Below are 27,086 nucleotides of genomic sequence, written 5' to 3'. Positions count from 1 at the left end.
CTTAAATGTCAGTGAATACCAAGGACGGTTGGCGCCCAACGTGGGACCGGCATTTTTGTTGCGTTTCGTATAGGTCACTTGCAAATATTTTCATGTACTACGTAATTTTCTTTATAAAAATATTATAATTAAATATTTTATTTTATATGGCAGTGAAATTTCCAGATATAAATACAAAAAAAAATCAGTGCTTAGAAATTTGTTTTATATTTCGTGTATAATATAGTATATGTCATATATGTGTAAGTATATTTGTTATTTATATATATTTATTCGTTTATATATGTAATTTTAGTATGTATGTATATCAATAATTAGTAGTACCGCATTCGAGTATTCTGACACTTCCCTATGGTTGACTGGGAGAGAGTGCTTTTAGCATTAAGTCCGCCATGTATACATATTTGTACTAATGAATAAATAAATAAAAAATATATAAATGTTCTTTTCAATAGTTCAGTTTGTTTGCATTTCAAATCGTACAAAGAATACACCTAATAAAATTAAATAATATGAATAAATAATGACATAAACACTCAGTATTCTTTATATTGAGTATTGTCAAATAAAGAGGCACAGGTCGTATTAAAAGGATAAGCTTTACACCCCTGTAAGCCTAAAACAATGTAGTTAAGACGAGTATTGTATAGTCTGCTAGCTGAGGGTAGGGCTTACCGTTGATTAATTTACAGTGTATGGTCGCCATTTTGCATATTTAGAACAGATAGTGTACAGTTATAATTACTATTAATGTGTCATCATTAAGTGTCCAGTGCTGAACATAAGCCTTCCCTATAGGGGGTTTGGCGGTAGTTGTCAGGCTTGGCAGGCGTTTTTTTTTTAATGGGTGAAAATAGAATTGTAACCCTGCATGTGCTATCGGTATACGGTGGCGGGACACCAGTGACAGGTGATAGGTGAGGGTGAAAGCAGGTCAGTTAGCCCACCGTGAAGAATTCCGTGAAAACTAACCACGATGGTTTCCGGGGAGAACCGCGTGGAGGTCGACCTGATAGGGTACATTGCTAGCAATGGAACTGTTAGATCCCATTACTAACAATCCCTTTCCCAACCGGCAAGCGGGTTGGAAAACGCAGTTAGAATTTGGTGACGTTTTAAGAGGAACGCTACTGCTAAACTCTCGATCATTAAGTTTTCTCTTAGTTACTTTTTAGGACACACAGGGAAATGGATGGCCCATTCTGAGCCGGGTACCATAAGGCTATCAGTGTGAAGTTAGGTATAATTAATTCGGAAGTTACATTACGAGTAAATAAACAGTATAGTTTTGGAAAATGTAGCATTTTTGATTCAATTTTTCGTACTTGTAACGTAGTAAGAATACAGACTGTATTATACACTCCATTTCTCTTAAATTCGTTCATGAAACATATTTCAGATATATTAGTATTAATTCTGCATTATATGATTATAAAAGTTTACGATTGATTCGATCTGTTATTCTGTCCATATGTATATATAGATAGAATACCTAGATACAATATGGAACATCACTCGTATTTAACCTGAATGCACTGGGAAATTCGAAACTAGTTTAAATTATGCAAACCCATGTCACGTCGTTGTATCTTGTTATTATCATTATTGATTTTCTACGTAGAAACCTTAGATTATATACGTAGATAGAGTATCGAGTCTCAAAAACGCGTCAACTTTTTGTCAGCTAACTGTCAAGTTAGCCGACTCGTTTTTTTTTATTAGTGTTCTATATACTTACGCACATAATGTATTTTGACGTATCTATGTTTAATTATTTAATAAATAAAATTATTTTTTACGCATTAAAAAGATGCAAAAATTATAAAACAAAATAAATATAGAAGTTATAAAACAATCACTTTTTTTCGTTTCTTTTTCTATTTTTATTATTCTATAATCATAATAAAGTCTAAGTTAAATTTGTATCCTTATTTAAGCAATAAATTAGATTTACATGCTTACAATTTTAAGGCAATTAAACACATGCCAAAATGTTTTGTCACATGGCCCTTATAATGTCAAATGTCTGTTTAAAGCAAATAAATATTTCATTTCATTTCATTTCATCACTAATAACTATTTATCACACAAAATTGTATGGAAAAGTTGCCTCGCTTCTCTCGAAGTATTTGTTTGGCGACATATTTCCTGCTGTTTTACTTCTTAATTTTCAAATGGCAATAAGTCAAACTTGTATAATTTGTTTTTGACTTAAAAATATACAAAATTGAACCGGAGATGAAATTTGTGACAATTTCATGCCTCATAAAATAAAAAAAAATTATCTTAGTTGAAAATATTGGTCAAATTAGGTAATGTAAATTTACTATTAATTACAATTTTTTTTTCAATAAAACATAATGGAAAGGTAATCAAATTTTGGCAAAATTATCATAGAAAAACTTTTTTTTATACAACTTAGAATGGCAATCAAGCTGACGGCCCACCTGATGGAAAGTGGTAACCGTCGCCTATAGACATGAGCAGTACCATGACAGAGTATACTGTTTCGTCCATGATACCCCCCATGCGTTGCCATTCCTGAGGACTCAGGTGTTATTCCTCTGTACCCAGTAAATTCACGCCATATCCCATCCTTCAAATCGAAACACAACCATGCAAACACAGCTTTACTCTCTACCTAAATGAAATTAGGAACAAATCAAAATATTAAATGAAACAATCGATTTTCTATTTGCTCTTCTATTGGACATATTGCCATTAGAATATTATATATTTTTAAATGGGTGATAATGAAATGGGAACCCCGGTTGCGCTATGAGTATGGCGGTTCACCAGTGAGGGACGATAGGTGAGAATTAAAAGAGAGCTCATTAATGGACTATAATGGAAAAGTAACCTTACCTGCGCTATCGGTGTACGCTGGTGGGCACCAGGGAGAGATGATAGGTGAGGTGAAAGCAGGTTAGTTGGACCATCGTGTATGTCGACCTAATAGGGTATACTGCTAGCAGTGGAACATTCTTTCTCACAGTCGACCAGTAGGTCTCAGACGTTGCTTAGTAGTCGACAACATTAAGATGTTTTGTTAAGAGAGGGACTGGCTGAAAACCAGCGCTGTGCAGCTGTTCACATTGCGCTGGGACACTCACAGCATCCGCTGAGCCGGTTCCTTTTGCCGGGTGTGGAACACTTTTTGTATATGTTATTTATATTTTATATTGTAAGTTTACTGGCAATAAATGTTTCTATTCTTATTCATTATCTACACGTTGCTTAAAGCAAAAAAATAAATAAATATCCCTAAAAAAATATCTACATTAATTATGATAGAGCTTTACATACTGAAATTTGAATTTGTAATTACCCAAACCGCAGTCAAGCGTTCTTTTCATTGAATTAAATTAAATTTTTTAATGATTATACAGGTACTATTTTCATATAATGTGCTTTTCTGAAAAAATGTTTTATTAACTTCTGAGCATTATTATTGACAATGTTGCTGTAGTTTTCAATAGTATTTGTTTGTTTATATTTGTTTAATTTTGTTTAATTTAGTATTGTCTTATTTTGTGTTTCGTTTACTTGTATTTTATTTTGTGCAAATTCTAGTGGCTACCAAATTACTATTTAAGTATATAATTATGTATTATTTTAGCTGTTTGTTTGCCTTAAATAAATAAATAAATAAATAAAAATAAAACTTTTCTATTTTATAATTTTCTGTCAAAATGTGCATCTTGCTACGGGAATTGGAAACTGCCGCGATGCATATATACGCGTCCTGTTAAAAGCTTCCGGCAGAGTGCTCATTGCTAGCCCTCATAGTCGGTCACATTGTGAGTTACACATGTTATATGGTATGTGAGTGCGATGGACTGTATGACCACCACACCATAGTATATGCATCATACTGTTATAATAATATGGGAGGTGTTTAAGAAAAATAAATATGTAAAGTCTTAATAAAAGTATCCAGTAGAGGCTAAAGGGGGGAGGGGTTGTTAGTAATGGAAATGAATAATCCCATTGCTAGCAATATATCCTATCAGGTCGACCTCCACGCGGTTCCACCTGGAAATCATAATGGTTAATTCTTGTCGAATTCATCATGGTAGGCTAACTAACATGCATTCATTCTCACCTATCATCTTCCACTGGTGCCTCATCGGTGTATACCGATAGCGCGGGCGGGGTTACCATTCCATTTTCACCCATTAAAAAAAAATACCAATTGTATTTTTTTTAATCCTGCAAAATTAAATATCTAACTGCCCACTATCAACAGGCCCAGTAGGTGCTTAAAAGCTGTCGTTTCATAAAATTAATATATGTAAAACTGCCTAACAAATGTTAACGAAGAATGTATCCAGTTTGCAGTTTTACACATTGTAACCGTGATACTAACACCCGGGCGGGTCGTAGTAATGAAGGCTAACAATAGATGTAGATTAATTAAAGTTACACTGCGTCGCCCGCCCGCCCGCCGGCCGCTCGTTCCGAACGGTCGTCGCCGTAAACGTAAACTGTTAGGCTCGCCAATGTTTATTTTGTGCAGTTTACTACTTTGAATTAGTTGTATCCCACGGCTTTACCTGCTCGACATCGTTTAGTTATTCTTGTGGAACTTATTGGTACAATATTTTATTCGTCATATCTACTATGTTGTGTCAACCATCACCCATTAAAAAACCCTTAACTGTCCACTGCTGAACGTAGCCTCCCCCATAAGAAGAGTTTTGCCAGTAGTTGTCACGCTTGGCAGGCGGGTTGGCAACCGCAGTTTGGTTTTTGGAGATGTATTATATATATATATATATATATATATATATATATATATATAGTTCTAAACACTCCTTTAAAAGAACGCTAAGAGAGTTTCATTATATACGAGTATATATAAATGTACTATTCACTAATATCAGTGGTCACGATACAAAACAAAAGCTTCGTCGAAATGAAGCACAGCGAAGTGTTTCAAGGCAGTCAGTAAAACAATCAGTCAACGGTGCCACCGGCCGGCTATGCCTGATTAATAGGTCCAGCATAGAACGCACCCATCAACTACCTATAGTTATAAACTAATAATTAATCTCTGGCTATAGTTTGCCAAGATATAGAGGCAGCTTTTTTTATATGGTGAAAATTGAATGGTAACCGCGCCTGCATTTAACCACAATGGTGTCTAGTTGAAACCATGTGGAGGTCGACCTGTTATTGCTGGCAATGGGACTATAAGACCCGATCAATTTCCTTCCAATAGAGGTATGCGATTCATACAGATGTTGGGTGAGTTAAGACTGAACACTTAGAAAGCACAAAATAGAAGATAGAGTTAATATCTATTTATATAATATATTTAGATATTTTTTATACCACGAGAAGAACGTAAACAGTTACTGTAGCTTAATATATACCTTTTTTGAAGATCCCTCTAATAGATAGATAATTTACCTATTTTATACTTAATTTTTTTTTTACATTAATAATAGAAATAAATAGGCACGAACAAAGCAATATAACTGAATCGTGTTTATGCTAAAATGATACACGATAGATACATTTATTTCGACATAAAAAATAATATTGCTGACCAATGCAAACGGCTAGGTGTTCTTTTGATACTTTTTAGAATCAATTTTAAAAAAAATGTAGGTATATTTCAATAGGGCAATACTTTTAACAGGATAACGGCAACAAAAATTGGAATATTATCTATGAAAAACTATGATTAGAAATCTGAAACTTTTTTAAGAAATTTTTGGAATTGTTTCATAGCACAATAGATTATTCTGCGTAAATGAAATCCCAAGTTTGATACCGAATCAGATTTGATTTAGGCAACAATTGTTTAATCTAGCTATCTCGTTATATTTGATATTATATTATCTGTGATTTTAGTATGTAGTAATGAATGCGTATTTATTTATATATGTTTGTTACTTGTCTAAAATGACAACTAAGTAACTGATATGATGACGTTCGGTACACAGTTTAATACAGATGATGTATTTATGTAGTGAAATTACGTAATTTTCATTAATTTACTAAAAAAACTTTCTATTAATTATGTACGCACAGAAATTATGACCGCTGTTAACAAACAGATTACCAGAATTTCATACAATTTAAACAAGAACTGCTGAAATATTTTGACAAAATAATAAATGAATTTTTTTTGATGGATGAAAATGATATGGTAACCTCGCCTGCGCTAACGGGATACGCTGGCGGAGCACCAGTGAAGGGTGATAGTTGAGAATGAAAACAGGCCAGTTAGCCCATCATGATGAATTCATCAGGAATTAACCATGATAGTTTCCAGGGGGAACCGCGAGGAGGTCGACCTGGTTGGATATATTGCTACCAATGGGATTCTCAGTCTCCATTACTAACAATCCCTTTCCCCCCCGATGAATTTTTATTATTGAGGTATAAGAACAATATTATTCGTTTGTGTCAACAGAAAAATTGTATTGAGGTATTTAATCATGAATGTAATATAAATATTAATGGAAGTGAACATCATACCTCAAGGGAAATAATATAATACATAAAACGTGCCGCAGGTCATTAATTTAATACAAAAGCTACAAAAATAAATCATATTGATTGTATTGCTTCAAAATAAGCAGATAGATAGATAGTCTTTATTGTTTCCTCCAAAAGATTACAATAGTAAACTAATTATGTTTATTATGGGTTTATACCGTGAAACAGTTTTGTTTTTTAATGGGTGATAATGGAATGGTAACCCCACCCGCGCTAGTAGTTTAGTTTAGCAGTAGCGTAGTTTATACAACTTAGAACCGCAAACATGCTGACGGCCCACCTGATGGAAAATGGTAACCGTCGCCTATAGACATGAGCAGTACCGTGGACATAATAGAGTATACTGTTTCGCCCATAATACCCCCCCCATGCGTTGCCATTCCTAAGAACTCAAGTGCTATTCCTCTGTACCTTATAAATTCACTGCCATATCCTACCATTTGAATTGAAATACGCCCATGATATCTCTAATATCTAAACATGGTTTAAATATAATAGGTTAATTAAATAATAATAAACTACTCACGTGACGCTAGACGTTGCCCGTACCTCAACACCAGCCGCGCCAGCAGGCAAATACATTTCAAAGAAGATCGTACGACCTCCAGCAGCAGCCACTTCTTTGGTTGGTTGTCTGTGTGTGGGAAGGTGAAACAGATTTCTTTAAATTTCAATTTTCCTCACAAATGAAATAAATTACAAAACTAAATTTAAACTGTGAAGTTATTTCCTATATCACACATAAATCAGTCACACTCTTTAGATGTAAAAACAGGAACATGTGTTTTTTTTAATGGGTGATAATGAAATGGTAACCCCGCCTGCACTATAGGTATACGCTGACGGAGCACCAGTGAGGGATGATAGGTGACGATGAAAGTAGGTCAGTTAGTTCATCGTGACGAATTCACCAAGAATTACTCACGATATTTTCCAGGCGGAATCACGTGGAGGTCAACCTGATAGGGTATATTGCTAGCAATGGGGCTGTTAACCTCCATTGCTAACTATCCCTTTCCCCCCTTAATATATATTAGGGGTGGGTATGTTACCCAATTATAAATGAATGCAATAATTTGTGATCACATTCATTAGTAACTTGATTTCTCAGAAAGGATTGGAACGAAATTGGGTACATGAATTAACCACATTATATTAGATTAATGCATTATGTTAAGGACAATTAATTAATGCTGAGATTTTCCCTCGAGACTAGCATGGGGTTCTTAAAAAAATACGTATTAAGGTTAAGGGTCAAAAGTGCGCGCGGATATCCCTGATGTTACAGACATGTAGGTGAATAAAAAAAAACAGACATATACAGGCTACGGTGATCCCGTTTACCATCAGTTGGGACGTATGCTTGTTTGCCACCATAAAAGTGTAAAAAAGCTCACAAAATTCGCGATCTTCAACCGCTGTAGGTAGCCATTTCATGGCGTGTACTTTTTTTTAATGGGTGATAATGGAATGGTAATCCCACCCGCGCTATCGGTATACACCGGCGGGGCACCAGTGAAGGATGGTAGGTGAAGATGAAGCAGGTCAATTAGCCCATCGTGACGAATTCAATAAGAATTGTTCACGATGGTTTCCAGAGGGAATCACGTGGAGGTCGACCTAATACGGCATATTGCTAACAATGGGGCTGTCAAACTCCATTGCTAACAATCCCTTTACCTCCTCATGGCATGTACTACATACATATACTTTTATAAGATCAAGTACAAAAAGTGGTGGAAAAATGTAAGTACCTAATTCTCTAAATATAATTGTGTCTCAAATTATATACATAAAGTGTCTCCATAGTAATGCTTCGAGAAAAACGGCTCTTTTAATACAATTTTGCGTGATAAATTGTTATGAGTGATTCCTTTATAACTTCTATGTTTATATTCTCTTATAATTTCTAATATAATTCTCTTATTTTTCTGATAAAAAAAACAAGTCAGCTAATTTGACAATTAACTGACAAAAATTTGACCCATCTATCTAATAATCTTATAATTATGTAAGTAGTATTTAAATTAAATTTATTCATAAACATAAGTCTCGATTATTTAGTCATCAATTATACGCCTGAAGAAATGAAATAGCAATAACGACAAACGAATACTATTAGCTCGAGGACAGTAGCAGGCGTTCTGTGGTTGGAACTGTGGATTTATTTCTGATCGAAGATACCTATTATTGGATCAAAGTTCATGCAGTCAACATCATGCGACTAGAGCACATCTAAATATAGTTTATAAATCATTACTGTATAATAGTCATAGGTATTTAGATAAACTGCTTTTTTTCACAAAACATGACGTCATGAAATATATTAGTTGTAATCATAAACTTAGAATAATGTACTACGTACTAAATCCGTTGTAGGCTGTAATACCTCAGGTATTATAGGCAAAATTTATTTATTTAAATAATACTAATAAACAATGTATTTTTCTGTACTTTATAACTTTATAATAAAGTATAAAACTTCTTTAATATTTGACGTCAGGTTTTACAAATGTTATAAATTGAAACGCGCGCGTAATACCTCTGGTATTGCAAGCGTTCATAGGCTACGGTAACCGCTTATCATCAGGTGGGCCGTATACTTGTTTGCCACCTCAGTGGTATAAAAAACCCGTTCTATTTCGGGTGTAAATCATAATAAAATCTAAGTACGAGGAATTACATAGAAGGAATGATAAAATAAAAATTGTAAATCATATGGTTGTCTCCTTTCTTCTTATGTAAATATAATAAGTAAAAAGAGGACGAAAATTATATCATCAGTTGCTATTTTTCCCAATTCACAGTACAGCATATGCTGCTGAACTTAGTTGTAAGGTTTTGAATGTGAGACTCCAATTGAGTATTATTATCAACAGTGATTCTAAGGGATACTGTAGAATGTATAAATGTATGTATGTATGTATATTTAATTTTACGAAAAATTTAGAATCGTAGTTTTTAGAAATAGAAAATTTAATCATTTAGTTGTTTTTGCATTTAACATTAGATTATTATTTGTAAATCAATGCAAGAAACGCAGCAAAGCACTATTTACATCGTCATAATGTTTGGTCAATCTATCAACCTTAAAAATTAAAGAAGTATCATCTGCAAACAATACTATACTACATCTATCTTGCATAGCAAAAGCGAGATCATTTATATAAACTGAAAATAGGAATGGCCCAAGAATAGATCCTTGAGGTACGCCCATTCGCGCAAGTGACCCGTTAGATTTAACACTATTGACTGCAAATTTTGGAATTCTGTTTGATAATTAAGTTTAAAGCAGTATATTTGACACTGTAAAACGCTAGTTTTTTTTTTCAACAATGTACTATCTACATCTACACAATCGAAGGCCTTAGATAGGTCACAAGAAACGCTAATTGCATCCATTTTATTTTCTCAGGCAGCAAAAACGTGCCTTAGTAACTCCGCACCTGCATGCGTAGTCGGATGCCTTTTAGAAAATCCAAATTGACTGTTATGGATTACTTTGTTTAAATTAAAATAAGTAACTAACTGATTCAACATATTTTTTTTAAAGATTTTACTTAGTGCGGGAAGAATGGAAATGAGCTTATAATTTACTGGATCACTTTTAATTCCATCTTTAAAAAGTGGTATATATTTATTAAATTTCATTACATTAGGAAACTTACCGTCATCTGTGCACTTATTAAAAATAAAAGCAAGACGCGGTGCAATAGTTTCAATTATACTACTAAGTATTTTAATACATATTCTCCATAGATCCTCAGTTTTTATTATATCCACGAAAGTTATATGATTAAAACTAAACACAGCTGATGGTTTTTTTTTTTGATGGGTGAAAATGGTATGGTAACCCCGCCTGCGCTAACGGGATACGCTGGCGGAGCACCAGTGAAGGGTGATAGGTTGCTAGCAATGGGATACTCAGTCTCCATTACTAACATTTTCTGTTAGTAAAGTAATGGTAGGTAACTACAGTGACTCGTTATTACTAAGATCGATAACGCCTAATGATTGTTTTGTCTTTTTTCATATTTATGAGTATTTTAATTGACTATTTGTGAAATCAAGAACCCAAATACCTACTTATTATTAGTAATAAAGATGGGTTTTCTCAAGCAGAAAAAAAACCTGTGACACTGCGATCTTTACATGATTTTTCGTGCTCGCCCTTTTTTAAAGTTCGCTACTAATTCCTATCAATGATAAGAATTTTAAGATGTATTTTGTAGCGACGTTTTCTATCTCCTCAGGATATAGAGTGTGTTTTCCAAAGGAGATATATCGTTTATGTATGATTGGGTTACAGCCATTCATTAAGTACTGCGGCGTTTCTTTCTGATCATGACAAAATCTGCAAACACTTTTTGGACATATGCCTAGTTGGCCCATATGCTTGTTTAGTTTTCAGTGTGCAGTGAGAGCTCTTGTTAATACACACATATTATTTTTACGCAAAAGAATGAATTTTTTAGTGTGATCTTCTGAAACATCTAAATCAGGACTTTTGTGTGATTTGATCCTGGCAACAGGAGCCAGCTATTAATTACAAATACCTACTTAAAAAGGTAACAGTACTAATTGAAGAATGAAAACTTGTATTTAAAAATGGAATGATATAAATTAAATACAGTAAATAAAGTACAATAAAAAAATTCTTTATTCCACATGTTTATAGTTATATTTGTACAGTCATATCTTGGTACCCACAGCGACTGATAAGGCGGTATTATCAACATACTGTACACGGTTAAAATCCAATAATTACTATACGCAATATATTATAAAACATAACCAGCTTATATATACATTATTATATTTCCGGTGGACAAATAGAAAATGTTACATACCGTTCACGTCGAGGTCCTCGTATCCAAGCCGGAGGGTGGCCCTCAGGGGGATCATTGCCACAGTTTTTCAAGTGGAACGTTACGAACTGGTATATAAAAGTTAGTAAACAACGCCGTTGACATTTCACGCGGCTGGAACCGGCGTCGCTGTGTGCTGATTGTACCCCACTATCATACCTATCGTATATAAGTGGCCTCCATTTTGTTGTACGTAATTATTATTATATATTTATTACATCGTACCAATATGGTGCACTTTTATTAATTTTATAGTGTACACTTCTTTTTAGTATCAAAACGTTTTTCATAGTAGGCATCATCAAGCAATATACAATTTTATCACTAATATTTAAATTGGAATTAGCAACTCTTTATGTAGGTACCTACATAGGTTTGATTGTTGACATTGTTCTTTATATTTGGTTCAACCAAAAAAAGATAAGACAAAAAAAGCATATTTATTTTACAGTGGTAAGTAGTTATAATGACTGATTACTGTTAACCACGTTTTTGTTTGAACTGCATGCTTTTTTACACGCAATTAGATATATTAACTATTAACAGTTGCAAAAACCAGTACAATGACGAGATTTAAACATATCCATAAACAGGTACTTAGATAGACTTTTATATTTTATAATGAAATTAATATTTAAAATAAAACAACATTTTTAGGAGTATTAACAATCATTTAATCACATTTAAAATGCTCACAACAAACCAACTACGCTAAGTAAGCCGCGCCACTGCATACGTAGGTGAACCTACCTATCGCTGAACATAAGTCAGCATTTTTTGTATATCAAGAAAACTACTCCAAATATATATAAAGCTAAAGCAAAATAAATATGCGCGTATTAGGTATTCGAATAAAGAAACCGTTAATTGTAATGCAACAGCAAATTAGTGCGATCTAAAAAATACGATTGACTTCCCGCCTTTTTCCGCCATATTGTGACGTCATAGACGTTACGGTGATTATAATTAAATAATTTTGAGATTAATAATTAATTATAAGATTAACTTAAAAGATATTTCTAACGTTATACACCAAAAATATATTTATAAATGAATGTTAATATTTTCCATATGACAATTGACAGATCGAAGGCACCGCCGTATTCTTATTTTGATCGCATTGACAGACTGATTGAATGAATGATTATTTGTCAAACTATAAATAGGTAAAGTGACAAATTGGCGGGTGGTGATTTTTAAAAGTGTAAATTTGAAACTAACGGCACATATTGTTATTTTATTCAATATGTATTGTAATAAAAAAAATAATTATTTAATATCATTGTAGAAGTCAAACATTTATTCCAGTAATAACGATAATGCACTTCTAACGCTACTCTGCGCCAACTAATTTATTGTACTGTGACATTTTTAACAGATAAATCATTCATTCAATATATTACTTTCTTTGCTGTAGCCTATAATAATCTAACAGAGTCAATAAGCCATTTGAATCTCAATATTTGGACTACAATTATCAACGATTTATCTTTTCTTATTTCTTTATAAGTTTATTTGAAAAATGACAAATGCCAACTGCAGATAGCACATTGTTCTCATTGCATCTCAGATTTCAAGAGTTTTCTATCTACAGTATATAACGTCGAAGGTTCGTGTCATAGGTTAGTTAACTTATAATTAATATACTAGTTAACCTATGCATTTGTCAGCGAAATACAAACATTTGGTAGTTAGAAGTTCAATTGAATAGTATTAAATACTAATGAAAATAAAAAATGAATTTAGGTATGTAACAAAATCACGATTCACGAAAGAGAAACATAATTATACTCCGTATAAAAAAAGAGAGATAAATAGTAGTGTCTTTCTGTTTTATATACATTGAAATAATATGAAATTTTTTACAAGCACCAGTGATATTATTTATATTAAATATATACATATAAAACTATCTACTTATACACCAGTTTGGACTCAAACATTCCCATCAACATAATGAATGGACTACGTTACACTCCGTGCATTATAGAAAAGACAGTGGGGTCGACTCTGAGGCATCATTTCTCTAAACCTACCCGTAAAATTAAAATTTCTATTTGATATTACGACGAAATCTTTATAAAATAAAGGACCAAATTTTCTTGACATGGTCCATAAAATAGTAAAATTTGCGAAACTATAATATTAAAACAGGTTAAGGAATAGGTTTAAATAAATAACTTCGTAAAAATCGATTCCAGCGACAGGTAATAAAAACAATAGGTAAAAACGACAGATTATTAAAATTATAGACAGAGTCGCCAAAACATTTTGATTGTAAGACAGTATCGGTAAAGGTTGTTAAAATATTGTTACAAGATTAATTTCGCCTCCAGAAACTAGGGATGGATAATATATAGTAATATCTATATATTAAGGTTACAATATCTATGTATTGGTTCAATAATGAATATGTTAAAACTGTTATCCAAAAAATAATATTGGATAACAGAATTTCAACATATTCGAAAATAGACATCCGAACGATATGTATCATATCGAAATATCTAGAGGAATACAATATACACTCGTAGATATCGGATCGGTATTTATATTATCTATGCCTACCAGAAACAATAATGCTATAGTGCACAGAGTACATTTATTATGATACAAAACTAATAAAAAAGTTTAATCTTTTGGTACTGCTTTTAACTGTTTGTTTGGATGTAGTTATAATTACAATAAATATTATCAATAAAAATACTGTTACATTTTGAGAATGCTCATGATAATTTAATACCTGCTGCATTCGAGGACTTTAACACAAATGTATTGCTGGTTGTTCTAATATTATATAAATTGTCTAGTAACACATTCCACATATGATTAACTAACAGAGGTATTATTGTTAAGCAACGGTGCTGAATCTTCGGTTTCAGATTTTTCGCTATCACTCGTCACTGTGGGGAAAAAAAAACATTTTAAAAAATATATACAATAAAAATAAGAGCGTACTAGTGTAGATCAGAAAACCAGTTTAGTCATGCAACGAAACAAAGCGATAGTGTTGAAAATAAGAGCAAGCAATAAAAAAAGAAAAATTGTCATGCATATTGTTCCGATTTACAAGTAATGTATTTATTTATTTATTTAACACTTTATTGCACCAACATAACAGGATTTGTTGAACAACTTTCAATAAGTGTAGTGTAGTACAAAAGGTGGTCTTATTGCTAACTGATTGATTTAATTACTGATTCAATTTTTGCTAAAACTGGGAAATACCAATTTCAATTTAATGTTTGCCAATCGTTGTAGAAATTGGGGGCGTAGCTTATGCATTTTTTTTTTAATGGAAGTAAGAACTAGGCATGGGTTATATAGATATCGATCCGATATTTATCTTTAGACATTGATGGTAGAAAGGTTATCACCCGTATAAGACGGATATCTATTTTTGACATTAAATATTGGATAACATAATTTTATCATATTCGTTATTGGACTAGTATATATGTAAATATTGTAACTAAAATATGGTATATAGGTATTGCCATATATTACCCATCCCTAGTTAAAAAATCAATTTAACATTTTTAGACAATATGTATTTTTTTATTGACGTCAGGCAGGCGGCCGGTCGTAAAACTAAAAGCCAAATCTTTTTGTAATATGGATAAAAACATTACGCCGACCCCATATAATAATTGGGATATGGGTAGGAAGATGATGGATGTATTTTTTTATATTATACATGTATTTCTTTTTACTTTGGTTGTTTTGTCTGTTCCATGTGGACTTTGTTACTTTTAAATGATAATGCATCGATTTTTTTACAATTGTTCTATGTATTAATTAGTTTATTCTATATGTATTTTCGTTTCAAATAAAATATATATAATAATAAAATATATTTCAATGTATATTATGAAACTGGACTGATGTCGCTTTAGTTAAATTGTTACAAAGTATAGATTTTAAATAAAAAAAAACCTCATAGAATACAGAATATAAATATATAAACGCAATGCATTATATTGCACACGTGAGATGGAATTTTTAACTTAATATTTTTGTAAACATACGTTGGCATAAAATTTATGCGCATTGTAAAAAAAAATATATTAAAAGCACATTATTGTGATTAAAAAAAATAAGAAGCAAACCACAAAACCAATGACACGTCACAGTTACAATAAAAAGCAAGCGACGATTGCGTAAAATTTCCAAAATTGTCACTAAAATAAGTAAGAAAACTGTTAACTATTTCATAAAAATTAAAAACACAAGTTGCTGACAAAAATAATGGTTGTGTTCAAAATTGAGAATTTTACTATTAAATTAGTTCTCTGTTAATGTAAGCAATGATTCTTTATTGATCTAGATTATTGAAAAATCATGAATTTTATCTTCAACAAATGATTTATACCTTGCATCAGCAATGTCTGCTGACAGATCAGTGGATTTTAAAACGAATTTGACTATAGTCCTTTTTAATATAAATTAATGTAATTGTTTCATTTTTGGTACACCTAATGGTAAGCGATTACCGCTGCCCATAGGTACCCGCAACATGAGAGAAATTGCAGGTGTGTCGCTGGCCTTTTAAGAAGGTATATGTAAGCAAACGACCCTTCATGTAAGTCTTCTTATATCCAGTACTAGTACAAATAAAACATTAATTGAATTAAATATTTCAATGTATTAGCAATTTGATAGACTGTGTTTTTAAGATAATAAAAAAAAAACTATGTTACATTTTCATTAAATTATATAGAAACAGTCAGTGACGAGTTTAAAATCAATTAATCGGTCAAAAAACCATAACTATAATACATTGACATTGGAATATTAAGTTTCATTTTAAAACGACAAAAGCGTGCATAAAAAAAAAACAAAAAAAAAAAAACTATGCACTATGGTTCTATTGCCAATAGTACCAACCACTACCCAGTTACACACACGTGACAACACCGTATATAATAGAAGCATACAAACACAGCACTAACCTTAGCCTCCTTCTACCTTGTAGCGTATATATTAATCAGACAATGTTTCTGCAACATTACAGAACCATACACTATATATGTATAAATAATTTTAGAAGTATCTTTCTTATTTTTTTTTTAAATTTAAATGTATCAATATATTATTGCCATATTTAATCTGAAAAATATTACTAAAATAGTAGGCATTAAACAAATATGTTAAAATATATAAAAAAAAATAAAATAATATATATTATACACTATTGCAATATATAATAAAAATAATAAAAAATATTTTTTTTTACACACTAAAACAATTTGCAGGTTGATTGTTTATCAACACATTATAAAATAACGTAATCTCATATTTTTATCATTTCGCAAAAAAAATTAAATGCCTAATTTTGGTACATGAATAGGTTGTTATAAAGTTACCATTGTACATAAATTTAATAAATAAATATTACTTCAATATTTATTTTCTCTACTGGCAACTTTTTATTACTACATAGAAACTCACAATAATAAAATGGCAACTTCAAATTTTGTATTTGCCTTTATTAATTAACACAAAATGTACCAGTGGTACCTATTTATTTTGGTATTATTGAGGTTATAACAAAAAAAGAGCAATGACACAACACGAATGAATGAAACAAGTATAGAAAATGTACAACTGCTTATATTTTTCACATCCATAAAAAATACACGTCACGCATACACCACAGACGGTTTGCTCGTGTGTGACATCCCTTGTTTTACACGTATTATTATTTACAATCTTAGCACTATGGCCCTAAGTGATATAATGCATTGGCATCTTCTACCATACATGTTCTAAATAAAAAATCTCCATATCTTTCGCGAATACACGACGTAACAACCTGAGGGCACCACTATTATTGTACCACGGGCTTAGTGTATGCGGTGATGAGAGAGACGGAGGGACAGAGGTATAACTTTTTTCTCGAGATTAGAGTAAAAAAGTATTGATTTTCACGTATTATTAACTAGAATTTTAGTTAAATAGCATAGCGAAATTATTAATTTATGAATCAATATAAATTTAATTGATAATTTCAGCGATTGTGAAACACTTGGCTTCGTAGTCAGTAACCTTATATTTTCGCTAAACTATCAAATCAAAATTTCAATTTAAGAAATAATTTTTAAAGTATGACGCCTCTGTTTCCATCCAAATACTATATTCCGTCAACCATATGAGCGGCACTCCTTGCAAGGGCGCGGGAGAAAAGGCAAGATGTTGGATAAATATACAAAACGAAGCGACGAAAAAAGTACACCCTTAGACAAGTTTTCATTAAAGCACGCGTGGGAAGGAATAACACACCAGATATTGTTGTCTCGTTCTGTCTCACGCAAGTGGCAGCGATAGTGTATCTGTCGATAAATCTGTTATTACCTTGTCTAAGGGTGACTGTCCATTTCCCGTTAATTTCTATCCTGTAAGAGCACCGCACGTGTTTTTGACAGGTTTTAAATTATGTCCGCTCTCATCTCGTCTTATGTACAATCACCATTAGCCAATAAGTACTTTACGTTATTAATGGCAAGCTACCTATGGTCGCTCTATTCTCCCGATGACAAGAATACGAACGGTGCAATGATAGTATGTATAGATAGAGAGAAAGTTAGTTGCAGCCAACACCAAGTTGAAGATAGTTTACACCGTTTCGAGCTTCAAGTGAATAACAATAAGGACTGAACAAAGAGGACGCAATGACCCCAGTCGTCCTTTGATACTTTTTTTTTTTTAAAAAATGTATAAATTAATAATAATTTAATTCTGTGTGCATAATCACATAAATTAAGTCTATTTCTTATTTTAAAATAAATCAGAATGTTGACATTCGAGTAAATTTCAAAAATTTCGACCCTAAAATAGTGTGACCAAAAAACCGAATTTACTTCTTATATATTTTTGAAGCAATGCACCTACAAAATACAATTAAAAACATAATATTTACACAAACAGCAAAACATTTCTCTTGAAGCTCAAACCAGTTCTTATAGAGATGCAAAACTTATCGCTAGAGTTTAATAAATTACAAACGTTACGTTTATTTTTTTCTATTTAGCATTTTAACACATGCACTAGAGCTGTGTAAACATCAAAATTTAACTATTAAAATAACGGTCTAGCACACTACCGCCATCTACGTAACGTAATCTAGCCTTTTTTTACATTTCACAGAAATTTCATTTCAGTGTGGAAATGTTAAAATAATCACACATAGCTGATTTCACTATTAAGTATTGTATTATATTATATTATATAAATTTAATAACCTATCTACATATTAACAATTGAATAAGATGGCATAAGTATTAGTACTTTACATGAGCTATAACCAACATCAAGCAAAGTCATAACCGAATGATTTACATGACGAAACAAATTACCATAATTTGTAATATATATATATATATATATATATATATATATATATATATATATATATATATATATATATATATATATATATATATATATATATATATATATATATATATATATACTGCACGTTGAATCATAATTAAGTATTACTTAAACAACCAATTATACATCAAAATCTAATAACTGATTACAATCCATTACGGGCCGTTCACGTGTAGGGTGATTGTCGCGGCTATCTATCTCACTCTAACATATACGGTACTGGGCTTTATCTCTTTTGTTCGCAATGTAAGCGATGAGTTATGGGACAGATATTTGGTTTATACACTGGTCGTAAGCAAAAGATCCAAGTAGCTCAGCGAGCTCTGGAGAACACTGTACAGTTTTACTGAGTAATAAAATGTAATAAGTACATTCGTAGAAGAAACAAAGCGACCGATATAGCCTGTAGAATAAGTGAACTGAACTAGCAATAGCTTAGCAATATATCTCGGAGAACCAATAACCGATGAGAAAGAAAAGTTTTCGTGTGACAAGTCTATACTATCTAGAAAACGAATATATTAATTTACATATATTTTTAATTGCAACTGAAAACATTCAGTTTAATATGTACAATTACGTGTTAGCGTTTATAACTTGTCTACTTCAAACATGACAGTTGCTGGCAAATAGGGGGGGGGGGGGGGGGGGCGGCGTAAGCGGTAAGACATCAACGAGGGTGTGGATAATGTACCGGGCAAGGGGAGACTGCCTGTCTAAAATATATTAGTTACAATATATAAAACTGTCCTATAATGAGATTTTTCTTCAAATTAATATTAACACAGTCTATAACCAAAATTGTGGAGGGGAAAGGGATTGTTAGTAATGGAGACTAAGAATCCCATTGCTAGCAATATACCCAACCAGGTCGACCTCCTCGCGGTTCCCCCTGGAAACTATCATGGTTAATTCCTGATGAATTCATCATGATGGGCTAACTGGCCTGTTTTCATTCTCATCTATCACCCTTCACTGGTGCTCCGCCAGCGTATTCCGTTAGCGCAGGCGGGGTTGCCATACTATTTTCACCCATCAAAAAAAAAACAAAATTGTGTAGACCTACTGAATTGAAAGATCACAAGTTTGTGGTTAAATTTACAACACGACAGATGGCGACTACGTGAGGCATAATATTGCTAAATTGGCCAAATGATAATATTTTTTCTGTAGTGTAATTATAAATAAAAAAAAGTAGGCTCGATTTGCTGGGAAGTAACTAGAAACGCCAGTGTTGCCTGTTTGAAATGAGTCATCCTCCCCCTTCCTTCATACATCAATAACCTCACAGGAATCTGTACACTACATTAAAGAGCTCTGTACAGCATCAACCGAGCTTAGCATCTCGTCGGGAAGAAGAACACTCATAACTAGCTGTCTGTACGTCACTTACTGACGCCCCTTGTTTATATCTCATAATATCTCGTAATCTGTACACGATCTAAAACAATATACGGTATGCGTTTATATTAGATTAATGTGATTATGTGGTATTAAATTATTTATAAATAGCAACACTGTAACCTGGCTACTAAAGATTACCATTCCAATCACATTTTTTTTTTATACAACTTAGAATGGCAAACAAGCTAACGGCCCACCTGATGGAAAGTGGTAACCGTCGCCCATAGACATGAGCAGTGCCAAAGACATAAGAGAGTATATTGTTTATATAAAAGGTTAGCATAAGAAGTTAATTAACAGATCCAGATTTTTAAAACTCCGTAATATCGTTACAAGAATAAATGGTTTTTTTTATTGTTAGGGAAGCAAACGAGCAGTTGGTACAACTGATGGTCAACGGCTACCGTCGCCTATGAACAGCTGCAACATAAGAGAAGTTGCTTGTGCGTTGCTGGCCTTTTTTATGCGACTTAGAATGGCAAACAAGCTGATGGCCCACCTGATGGAAAGTGGTAACCGTCGCCTATAGACATGAACAGTACCATGGACATAACAGAGTATACTGTTTCGCCCATGATACCCCCCATGCGTTGCCATTCCTGAGGACTCGGGTGTTATTCCTCTATACCCAGTAAATTCACGCCATATCCCACCCGTCAAACCGAAACACAGTCATGCAAACACAACTGCTTCACGGTAGAAACACGAATGGGACAGAGGTACCCAAGCAAACGACTTTTGTTTGTAGGCACGTTTTTTTTACATTCCTAATATTGTATTGTAAAGGGAAAAGGTTTAGAAGATAAACTCTACAATTGGGAGGACATGTTAAAAAGTCAAAATTAGGTAGATATATTGCCACAATTCACTAACGCAACGATGTACAAGTGTTTTAAAAATACAGATGGCGTTAATAGACTTTTGTAGCTGACTCATTCCATGTGCTGTCGACATATCTCTCTCGCATATATAATAAATAACTTATTTACATTTGGACGCTTTAATACGCTACATTATATCTATTGAGTTGGCAGATTTGGTCATTAATATTTATTCCTGTTTGGAAGTGGTTTATTTACAATTTAGAGAGAGAAAGAGAGAGTATATCCGTTTTTGTTATATTTGTTTGGTTTTTGTATTGAAGCCAATTTAAATGAAAACTGATGAAGTTTGAATCATACATTAGAATACTTTAAGAGTTTGGCAACTGCAATATGATTTACATTATTTAATAAGTTTTATACAATAAGTATAATTTACCCACTGACTGTTTGTAGTGTTTTGAAACACTGACATATTCTGTTAACTATAGCTTTATTTAATTAATTTATTTAATAATAAATAATTTGAAATATATTTTAGACATATACTTTGATAATGCCAATATATTTTATACACAATAATAAATAAAAAAAAAGGCTTTCACCTTTTACTTTTACACGAAATTTGTTAAGTTCAATTGTTTGATTTAATTATTTTTTAATGCATCATGAGGTTAGTTATCAACTTGTTAAATGATTTCTTTTTGTTCTGCCAACTTAATTTAAAATTAAGTTAATTGCTTATTTATATATAAATAAAAGAGTCAAATATATAATATATTACATATGTATATACACACTGTTTTATAACAGAAATATATTCATTTACGAAATTGTGACGTTAAATAGTTACTATACGAAAATTCTACGACCAAATTTAGATATAAAATCAATATATATATATATATATATATATATATATATATATATATATATATCGATAAAGAATAGCCGGTACAAAATACCAAAAAAAATATTGCATAACAAAGCCTTTCCAAGGTTAAAGAAATCGAATCATCATGGCAGTGTTCGCATCAATATTTTCGAAACATCTCGTAACACTGGGATAACATTTACACGAGCGTGTGCAGTGCAAGAAAAGAGAGCGAGAGAGCAGTTTGTTTATTAAGATTTTTTTTATACCAATGAGGTGGCAAACAAGCATACGGCCCACCTGATGGTAAGTGGTTATCGTAGCCTATGAACACCTGCAATACCGGAGGTAATACACGCGCGTTGCCGACCCTTAAGAAACCTCTTTACCCCCCCCCCCCCTTTCGAAAAACCCCATGCTGTAGTCTCTTGGGAAAACCTCGGCAGGGAGCTCATTTCACAACCCGAGTGTTCGTGGGAGGAAACATCTCTAAAACCGCGCAGTACGCGACCATTGAGGCTGTAGGACATGAGGATAAACTCCCTGTCGATGGCAAACTGTACGATGGTAGACAGTGGCTGTGGGTATCATATTGAACAATGCCTCTGAGCACAATCCATTGTACAGGCGGTAGAACACGCAGAGTGAGGCAACATCTCTCCTAAGACTGAAGGGTTCGATACCGCTTGTAAGCCTGGGATCATCGATATTTACTAATTATCGATTTAGCACTGCACCTACTAGGTTTATATGTCGCCCGTACTATTTTTACATTATTATTTTTTTGTTACTACAGTTAAAAATAATCTTATATACTATCTATTAAAGATTATTTTTGTCTGTTAATTTAGTCAATTGATGTATACGTTACTGCAAACCTTGTTGTATTCATTCATCTCGCAATAACATATTTAACAAAAAAAAAAAAAAATACCAAATACATACATTTAGAACAGTGATATTATATTACATAGGTATTATTTCTATATAATAGTGAATATGCTCAAGACTGTAATCCCTGATGGGGTTGCCAGAGGTATTAGTGGACTGTAACTGTGAATACAATTTGACTGGTTACATTAACTACTAGCTCGGAGAGGATGTATAAGCAATGTATGTATGTATATACAGCGATATCTTTGTACGAGAAGAGATAATTATACAGTAAGTGACTAATATTATAAGGAGGAAAAATTTGATTTTTTACTATGTCTGTTTGTTTGTAATAAAAAAAAAATTAAAAATAACTCGGGCGATTTTAAAAATTCTTTCATTATATTCATTCAAATATAGAAAGCTATATTATCAACCAGTAACAGGCTATATATTATTTAAAAAAATACAATAATGTAATCCGAGGTATCAAAAATTTGCCTAATAATATAAAATATTAATTTATTTTTCTATCCATTCGTCCGTAGAGTGGATCGCTTAGCGAATACACATTAGCTTCGGATGGGAAAGGGAAATTTAAACATTTTTACATTACTCGGAGCGAACAATTGACACCCGATGGAAAGTGGTAACTATATGTACAGCATTATGGATTCCCCCATGATACCACGCGTTACCACTTTCGAAAATTTTGCCGTCATACATTATGGCTTAGTACTATTTTAAAGGAAGTCGGGAACACAGTGCAAAAACTAGTTGAGAAATGAGAGTTGACTGAGAAAGCGAGATAGAATAGACATTGGGCTTCCTTTTTTGAACGAAATTGGAACCTAAACAGTGAATGGCAGGGGTTAAAGAACAGTTTAAAGTTAGTACAATTGTGGGGGAACAGTTTTGGATTTGCTAGTAATGGACACAACAAAGACCGATAGAGTGGCGGTGAAGATTTGAATTCATTAACATTTGAAAACTGACTTTACCCACTTGACTATTCGGTTGAAATTCGTATAACAAAAAAACAGCTCTTAGATCACTCAGCCCTGCGACCGATTTACTGATAACCGCTTTCTACAGTGTCAATGACCTTTATTTTATTATTAATTAATTAGTCTGTGACGAACCTTCCTTTGTCTATGGATTGAGAGCAGGGAAACACACTTTTTAAAGTTCAACGTCAATCCTCGATGTATAATTTAGCTAGTGATAATAAAACATTAAAATGCTGCAATGACATCTTGTAGTGTACAATTTTAGAATATTTTTGAATGAACTGGCCGTCATTTGAGCAGGCGTTTAGTTTAAACCTACCTTTATGCCTCTCACTATACATTTGATTCAGTTTCTATACAAGACGAATACTCTGGTACCTAGTAACTGGTGCGGTAGTGCCTACGAGCACAGAGTAGATTAATGACGTAGTTGTTTAAGAGTCAGCACTGCCCTTATATTGACTAAACTGAAATATGAATCTATGCAACCATTTCAACTCAAACAATGTATGTAGTATTGATAATGTGCGTATGTACAAAATATAAATAGATGTTATAAAACATCTAGATATCAAGTTCCAAATTAATCAGAATAATTAGTTAATACATAAGTAAACACGATAATAATTATAATACAATACGACTCATTGTAGTTTTTTTTTGGGAAATGAAATTGAAATGGCAACTTGTCTACGATACGCTGACTGGTTAGCACAGAAGGGGTTACCATTCCATTTTCATTCTATTAAAATGTAGATGGTTGCATAGATTGCAGGCAGCCGCCTACGAGTGCTGCGGCCGCTTGGCGTGCCGCGGCGGCTGGCGGCGCGCGGCCGTACCGTTGCGGTCGGGCGGCGCGGCGCCGGCCGCCGGGATGCGGAACAGCTGGATCTTGAGGTGCTCGCAGATCTCCAGGCAGATCTGCCCGCAGTACCTCACCAGGTCCACGCACACCCACACCTGGGAACGCATTCACGGTTACAATTAAACCTTAACGCGATACAAATGTCTGTAACGGATATGCATGTAAGGTAATTTGACTTGTGAATGCATTTGAAATTGAGTGACAATAATAATAAATAGTGGGCGGAAAGGGATTGTTAGTAATGGAGACTGAGAATCTCATTGCTGGCCAATACCAGGTCGACCTCCTCGCAGTTCTCCCTGGAAACTATCATGGTCAATTCCTGATGAATTCATCATGATGGGCTAACTGGCCTGTTTTCATTCTCATCTATCACCCTTCACTGGTGCTCCGCCAGCGTATCCCGGTAGCGCAGGCGGAGTTACCATACCATTTTCACCCATCAAACAAAAAATAGTTATTCAAAAATGTAATAAAAAATGACTCCATTTCTTTTCTATCTACACTTAGATTACATAGATAGAGCATCGAGCCTCAAAAACAGGTCAACTCTTTGTCAGCTAATTGTCAAATTAGCTGAATCAGTGTTCTGTATATTTACGCATAGAATGTACCTTGACACATCTATATTTAATTATTTAATGAATAAAATGAGTTTTTGTGCATTAAAAAGGTGCAGTATTTATAAGACAAAATATAGAAGTTGTCGATTCTTCAAGCTATGAGATCAGTTTATTGCCACTTCAGCTTACTTGTGCTATTTTCGGAAAATAGGACAATACGGGCGGAGGGTACCTCCTGCCTCCCGTCAAGTGGACCTTCAGTCAGCTTGTCATCTCACACTATACGAAGTACGTACATCACGTACGTACCGTACATAACCAGAGCACGTAGTACTCGGGTATCGCGTTGTTGAAGTATTGGTTGAGGAACAGCATTGCGGGCCCCAGCAGCGACCAGTCGTAGTACTCCATCTCGCTTTTGGTCATGTGAGCCACCTGCGGAATGCGGACCAAATTTATTAGTTATCGATCATCTGATATATTTGACAATATGGCATAGCGGTAGACACACTGTTTTGCATAATGAGCACCTACACATACATATACACACACACACACACACGTACACACACACACACACACGCACACGCACGCACGCACGCATGCACGCACGCACGCACGCAAGCATATATACGCAGTCACAAACATACCTTTATACGCACGCACGCACACCTATATACCGCTCCACACACATATATACCCACCATATATGACAGCGAAATTACTTGGTATAGAGGAATAACACTTAGGTTACGACTTTCCATCAAATGGATACCGTCAGCTTGCTTGCCCTTCTATATAGAATAAAAAAAAACCAAAACCATTGTGTACTCACCACTAGTCTATTGGTGACCTTGGCGGCGACCATCCCGAACGCCAGTATGTATAGGGCGGGGTGGTTCTCGTACACCTGCGACTCGCTCTTCTGGAAGATGATGAACGCCGGCACCACGACCAGCGAGAACGGTATCACAGGCGACAGGATGCTCGTACCCTGCGAGCGGAGCCGCGGGATGTAACTAGTTCTAATTGCGTTCACATGTTCAAGCAAAAATCAATTTCCAATTTTTTTTTTATACTAATACAAAAAAATAAATAAACAAAGCTACAGTAAAAGCATGCGCTAAGTACGTACAAGCGAGTAGTTAGTGAGACTAGACACAACAAAATATGAAAACAGCACAATCACAACACAAACAACACTGATGATGATGGCGGTGGCGGTGGCGGTGGCGGTAAAGAGCGAGCGGTACGCGGCCCGTCGCTGGGCGTTCGGTGCTGGCAACACCGCGGCGTGACATCACCACATTAGTATGTACTTGTCACGTTGTGCTGCTTTGTGTTAGTGTACACACGACTCAATGCTAATAAATTTCTTACAGCGACCGTGGAGCCGTTTTTCCCCACTCCGCCCTTCATTATGACATTTACGTATCCGACGATAAGGTACGCGGACAGGGCGATCACTCCGTAATTGGACAGTAGGTTGATACCGGTGTCTATACTCGGTATCTGTTGTGTTAGGCGAGGACATGCGATGACGTGAAAGTTAGCGGCGCGGGACGGCGGCGCGGCGCGGCGCGGCGCGTACGGAGGCCAAAAAAAAAAGAAATACAAACATGCCATTAATATCAATAACTGAAATGACATTAAGGTAAACTGCGTGTGCTGTCTTCACTCATTGTTTTTTTATTTTTTTATTTGGACCTGTGAAATATCTCCGATGAAGCGGTGAACTTGAACCAACCCCGTTTGAGAAGCACTTAGAATAAGAAACAGTGTAATGACTTAATGGCCATCGTGTACCTATTGTGCAGTTGTTAATAACAGTGATTTATTAGTCAGCATTCGTACAGGCGAGAGGCGATACGGTCAAACAATTGGTAACCAGCGCATACATCCG

At 33.8% G+C, this 27,086-nt stretch overlaps 2 protein-coding genes across 13 annotated transcripts in view; both read right to left on the bottom strand.

The window, feature by feature from the left end:
* Positions 1-11,651, bottom strand: part of LOC113517711 (probable phospholipid-transporting ATPase IA) — a 125,935-nt gene extending 114,284 nt beyond the window's left edge. For 3 of the 7 annotated variants that reach the window (XM_052902754.1, XM_052902756.1, XM_052902755.1), the window contains exons 1-2: positions 11,364-11,650; positions 7,040-7,147 (exon numbers count right to left, since the gene is read on the bottom strand). In XM_052902754.1, coding sequence (XP_052758714.1) covers positions 7,040-7,147; positions 11,364-11,418 — 163 coding nt within the window. In that variant the 5' untranslated portion in view covers positions 11,419-11,650. Of the gene's footprint in view, positions 1-7,039; positions 7,148-11,363 lie in introns of all 7 variants that reach the window. The other 4 variants (XM_052902758.1, XM_052902757.1, XM_052902759.1 and 1 more) reach the window with 2 other exon arrangements.
* Positions 11,652-12,025: 374 nt separating this feature from the next.
* LOC113509151 (cholinephosphotransferase 1) overlaps positions 12,026-27,086 on the bottom strand; it is a 29,382-nt gene continuing 14,321 nt past the window's right edge. For 3 of the 6 annotated variants that reach the window (XM_026892461.3, XM_026892460.3, XM_031907585.2), the window contains 4 exons: positions 26,019-26,177; positions 25,493-25,618; positions 24,595-24,715; positions 12,026-14,284 (listed from right to left, as the gene is read on the bottom strand). In XM_026892461.3, coding sequence (XP_026748262.1) covers positions 14,211-14,284; positions 24,595-24,715; positions 25,493-25,618; positions 26,019-26,177 — 480 coding nt within the window. In that variant the 3' untranslated portion in view covers positions 12,026-14,210. Of the gene's footprint in view, positions 14,285-16,976; positions 24,716-25,492; positions 25,619-26,018; positions 26,178-26,563; positions 26,696-27,086 lie in introns of those variants that run through there. The other 3 variants (XM_026892457.3, XM_026892459.3, XM_052902760.1) reach the window with 2 other exon arrangements.

The sequence above is a fragment of the Galleria mellonella genome, unplaced genomic scaffold, assembly GCF_026898425.1.
Source record: "Galleria mellonella isolate WM207_F2 unplaced genomic scaffold, CSIRO_AGI_GalMel_v1 utg96, whole genome shotgun sequence".
Lineage (NCBI taxonomy): Eukaryota > Metazoa > Arthropoda > Insecta > Lepidoptera > Pyralidae > Galleria > Galleria mellonella.
The sequence above is the reverse complement of the archived record's forward strand: the minus strand, read 5'-3'. Positions and strand labels throughout refer to the sequence as shown.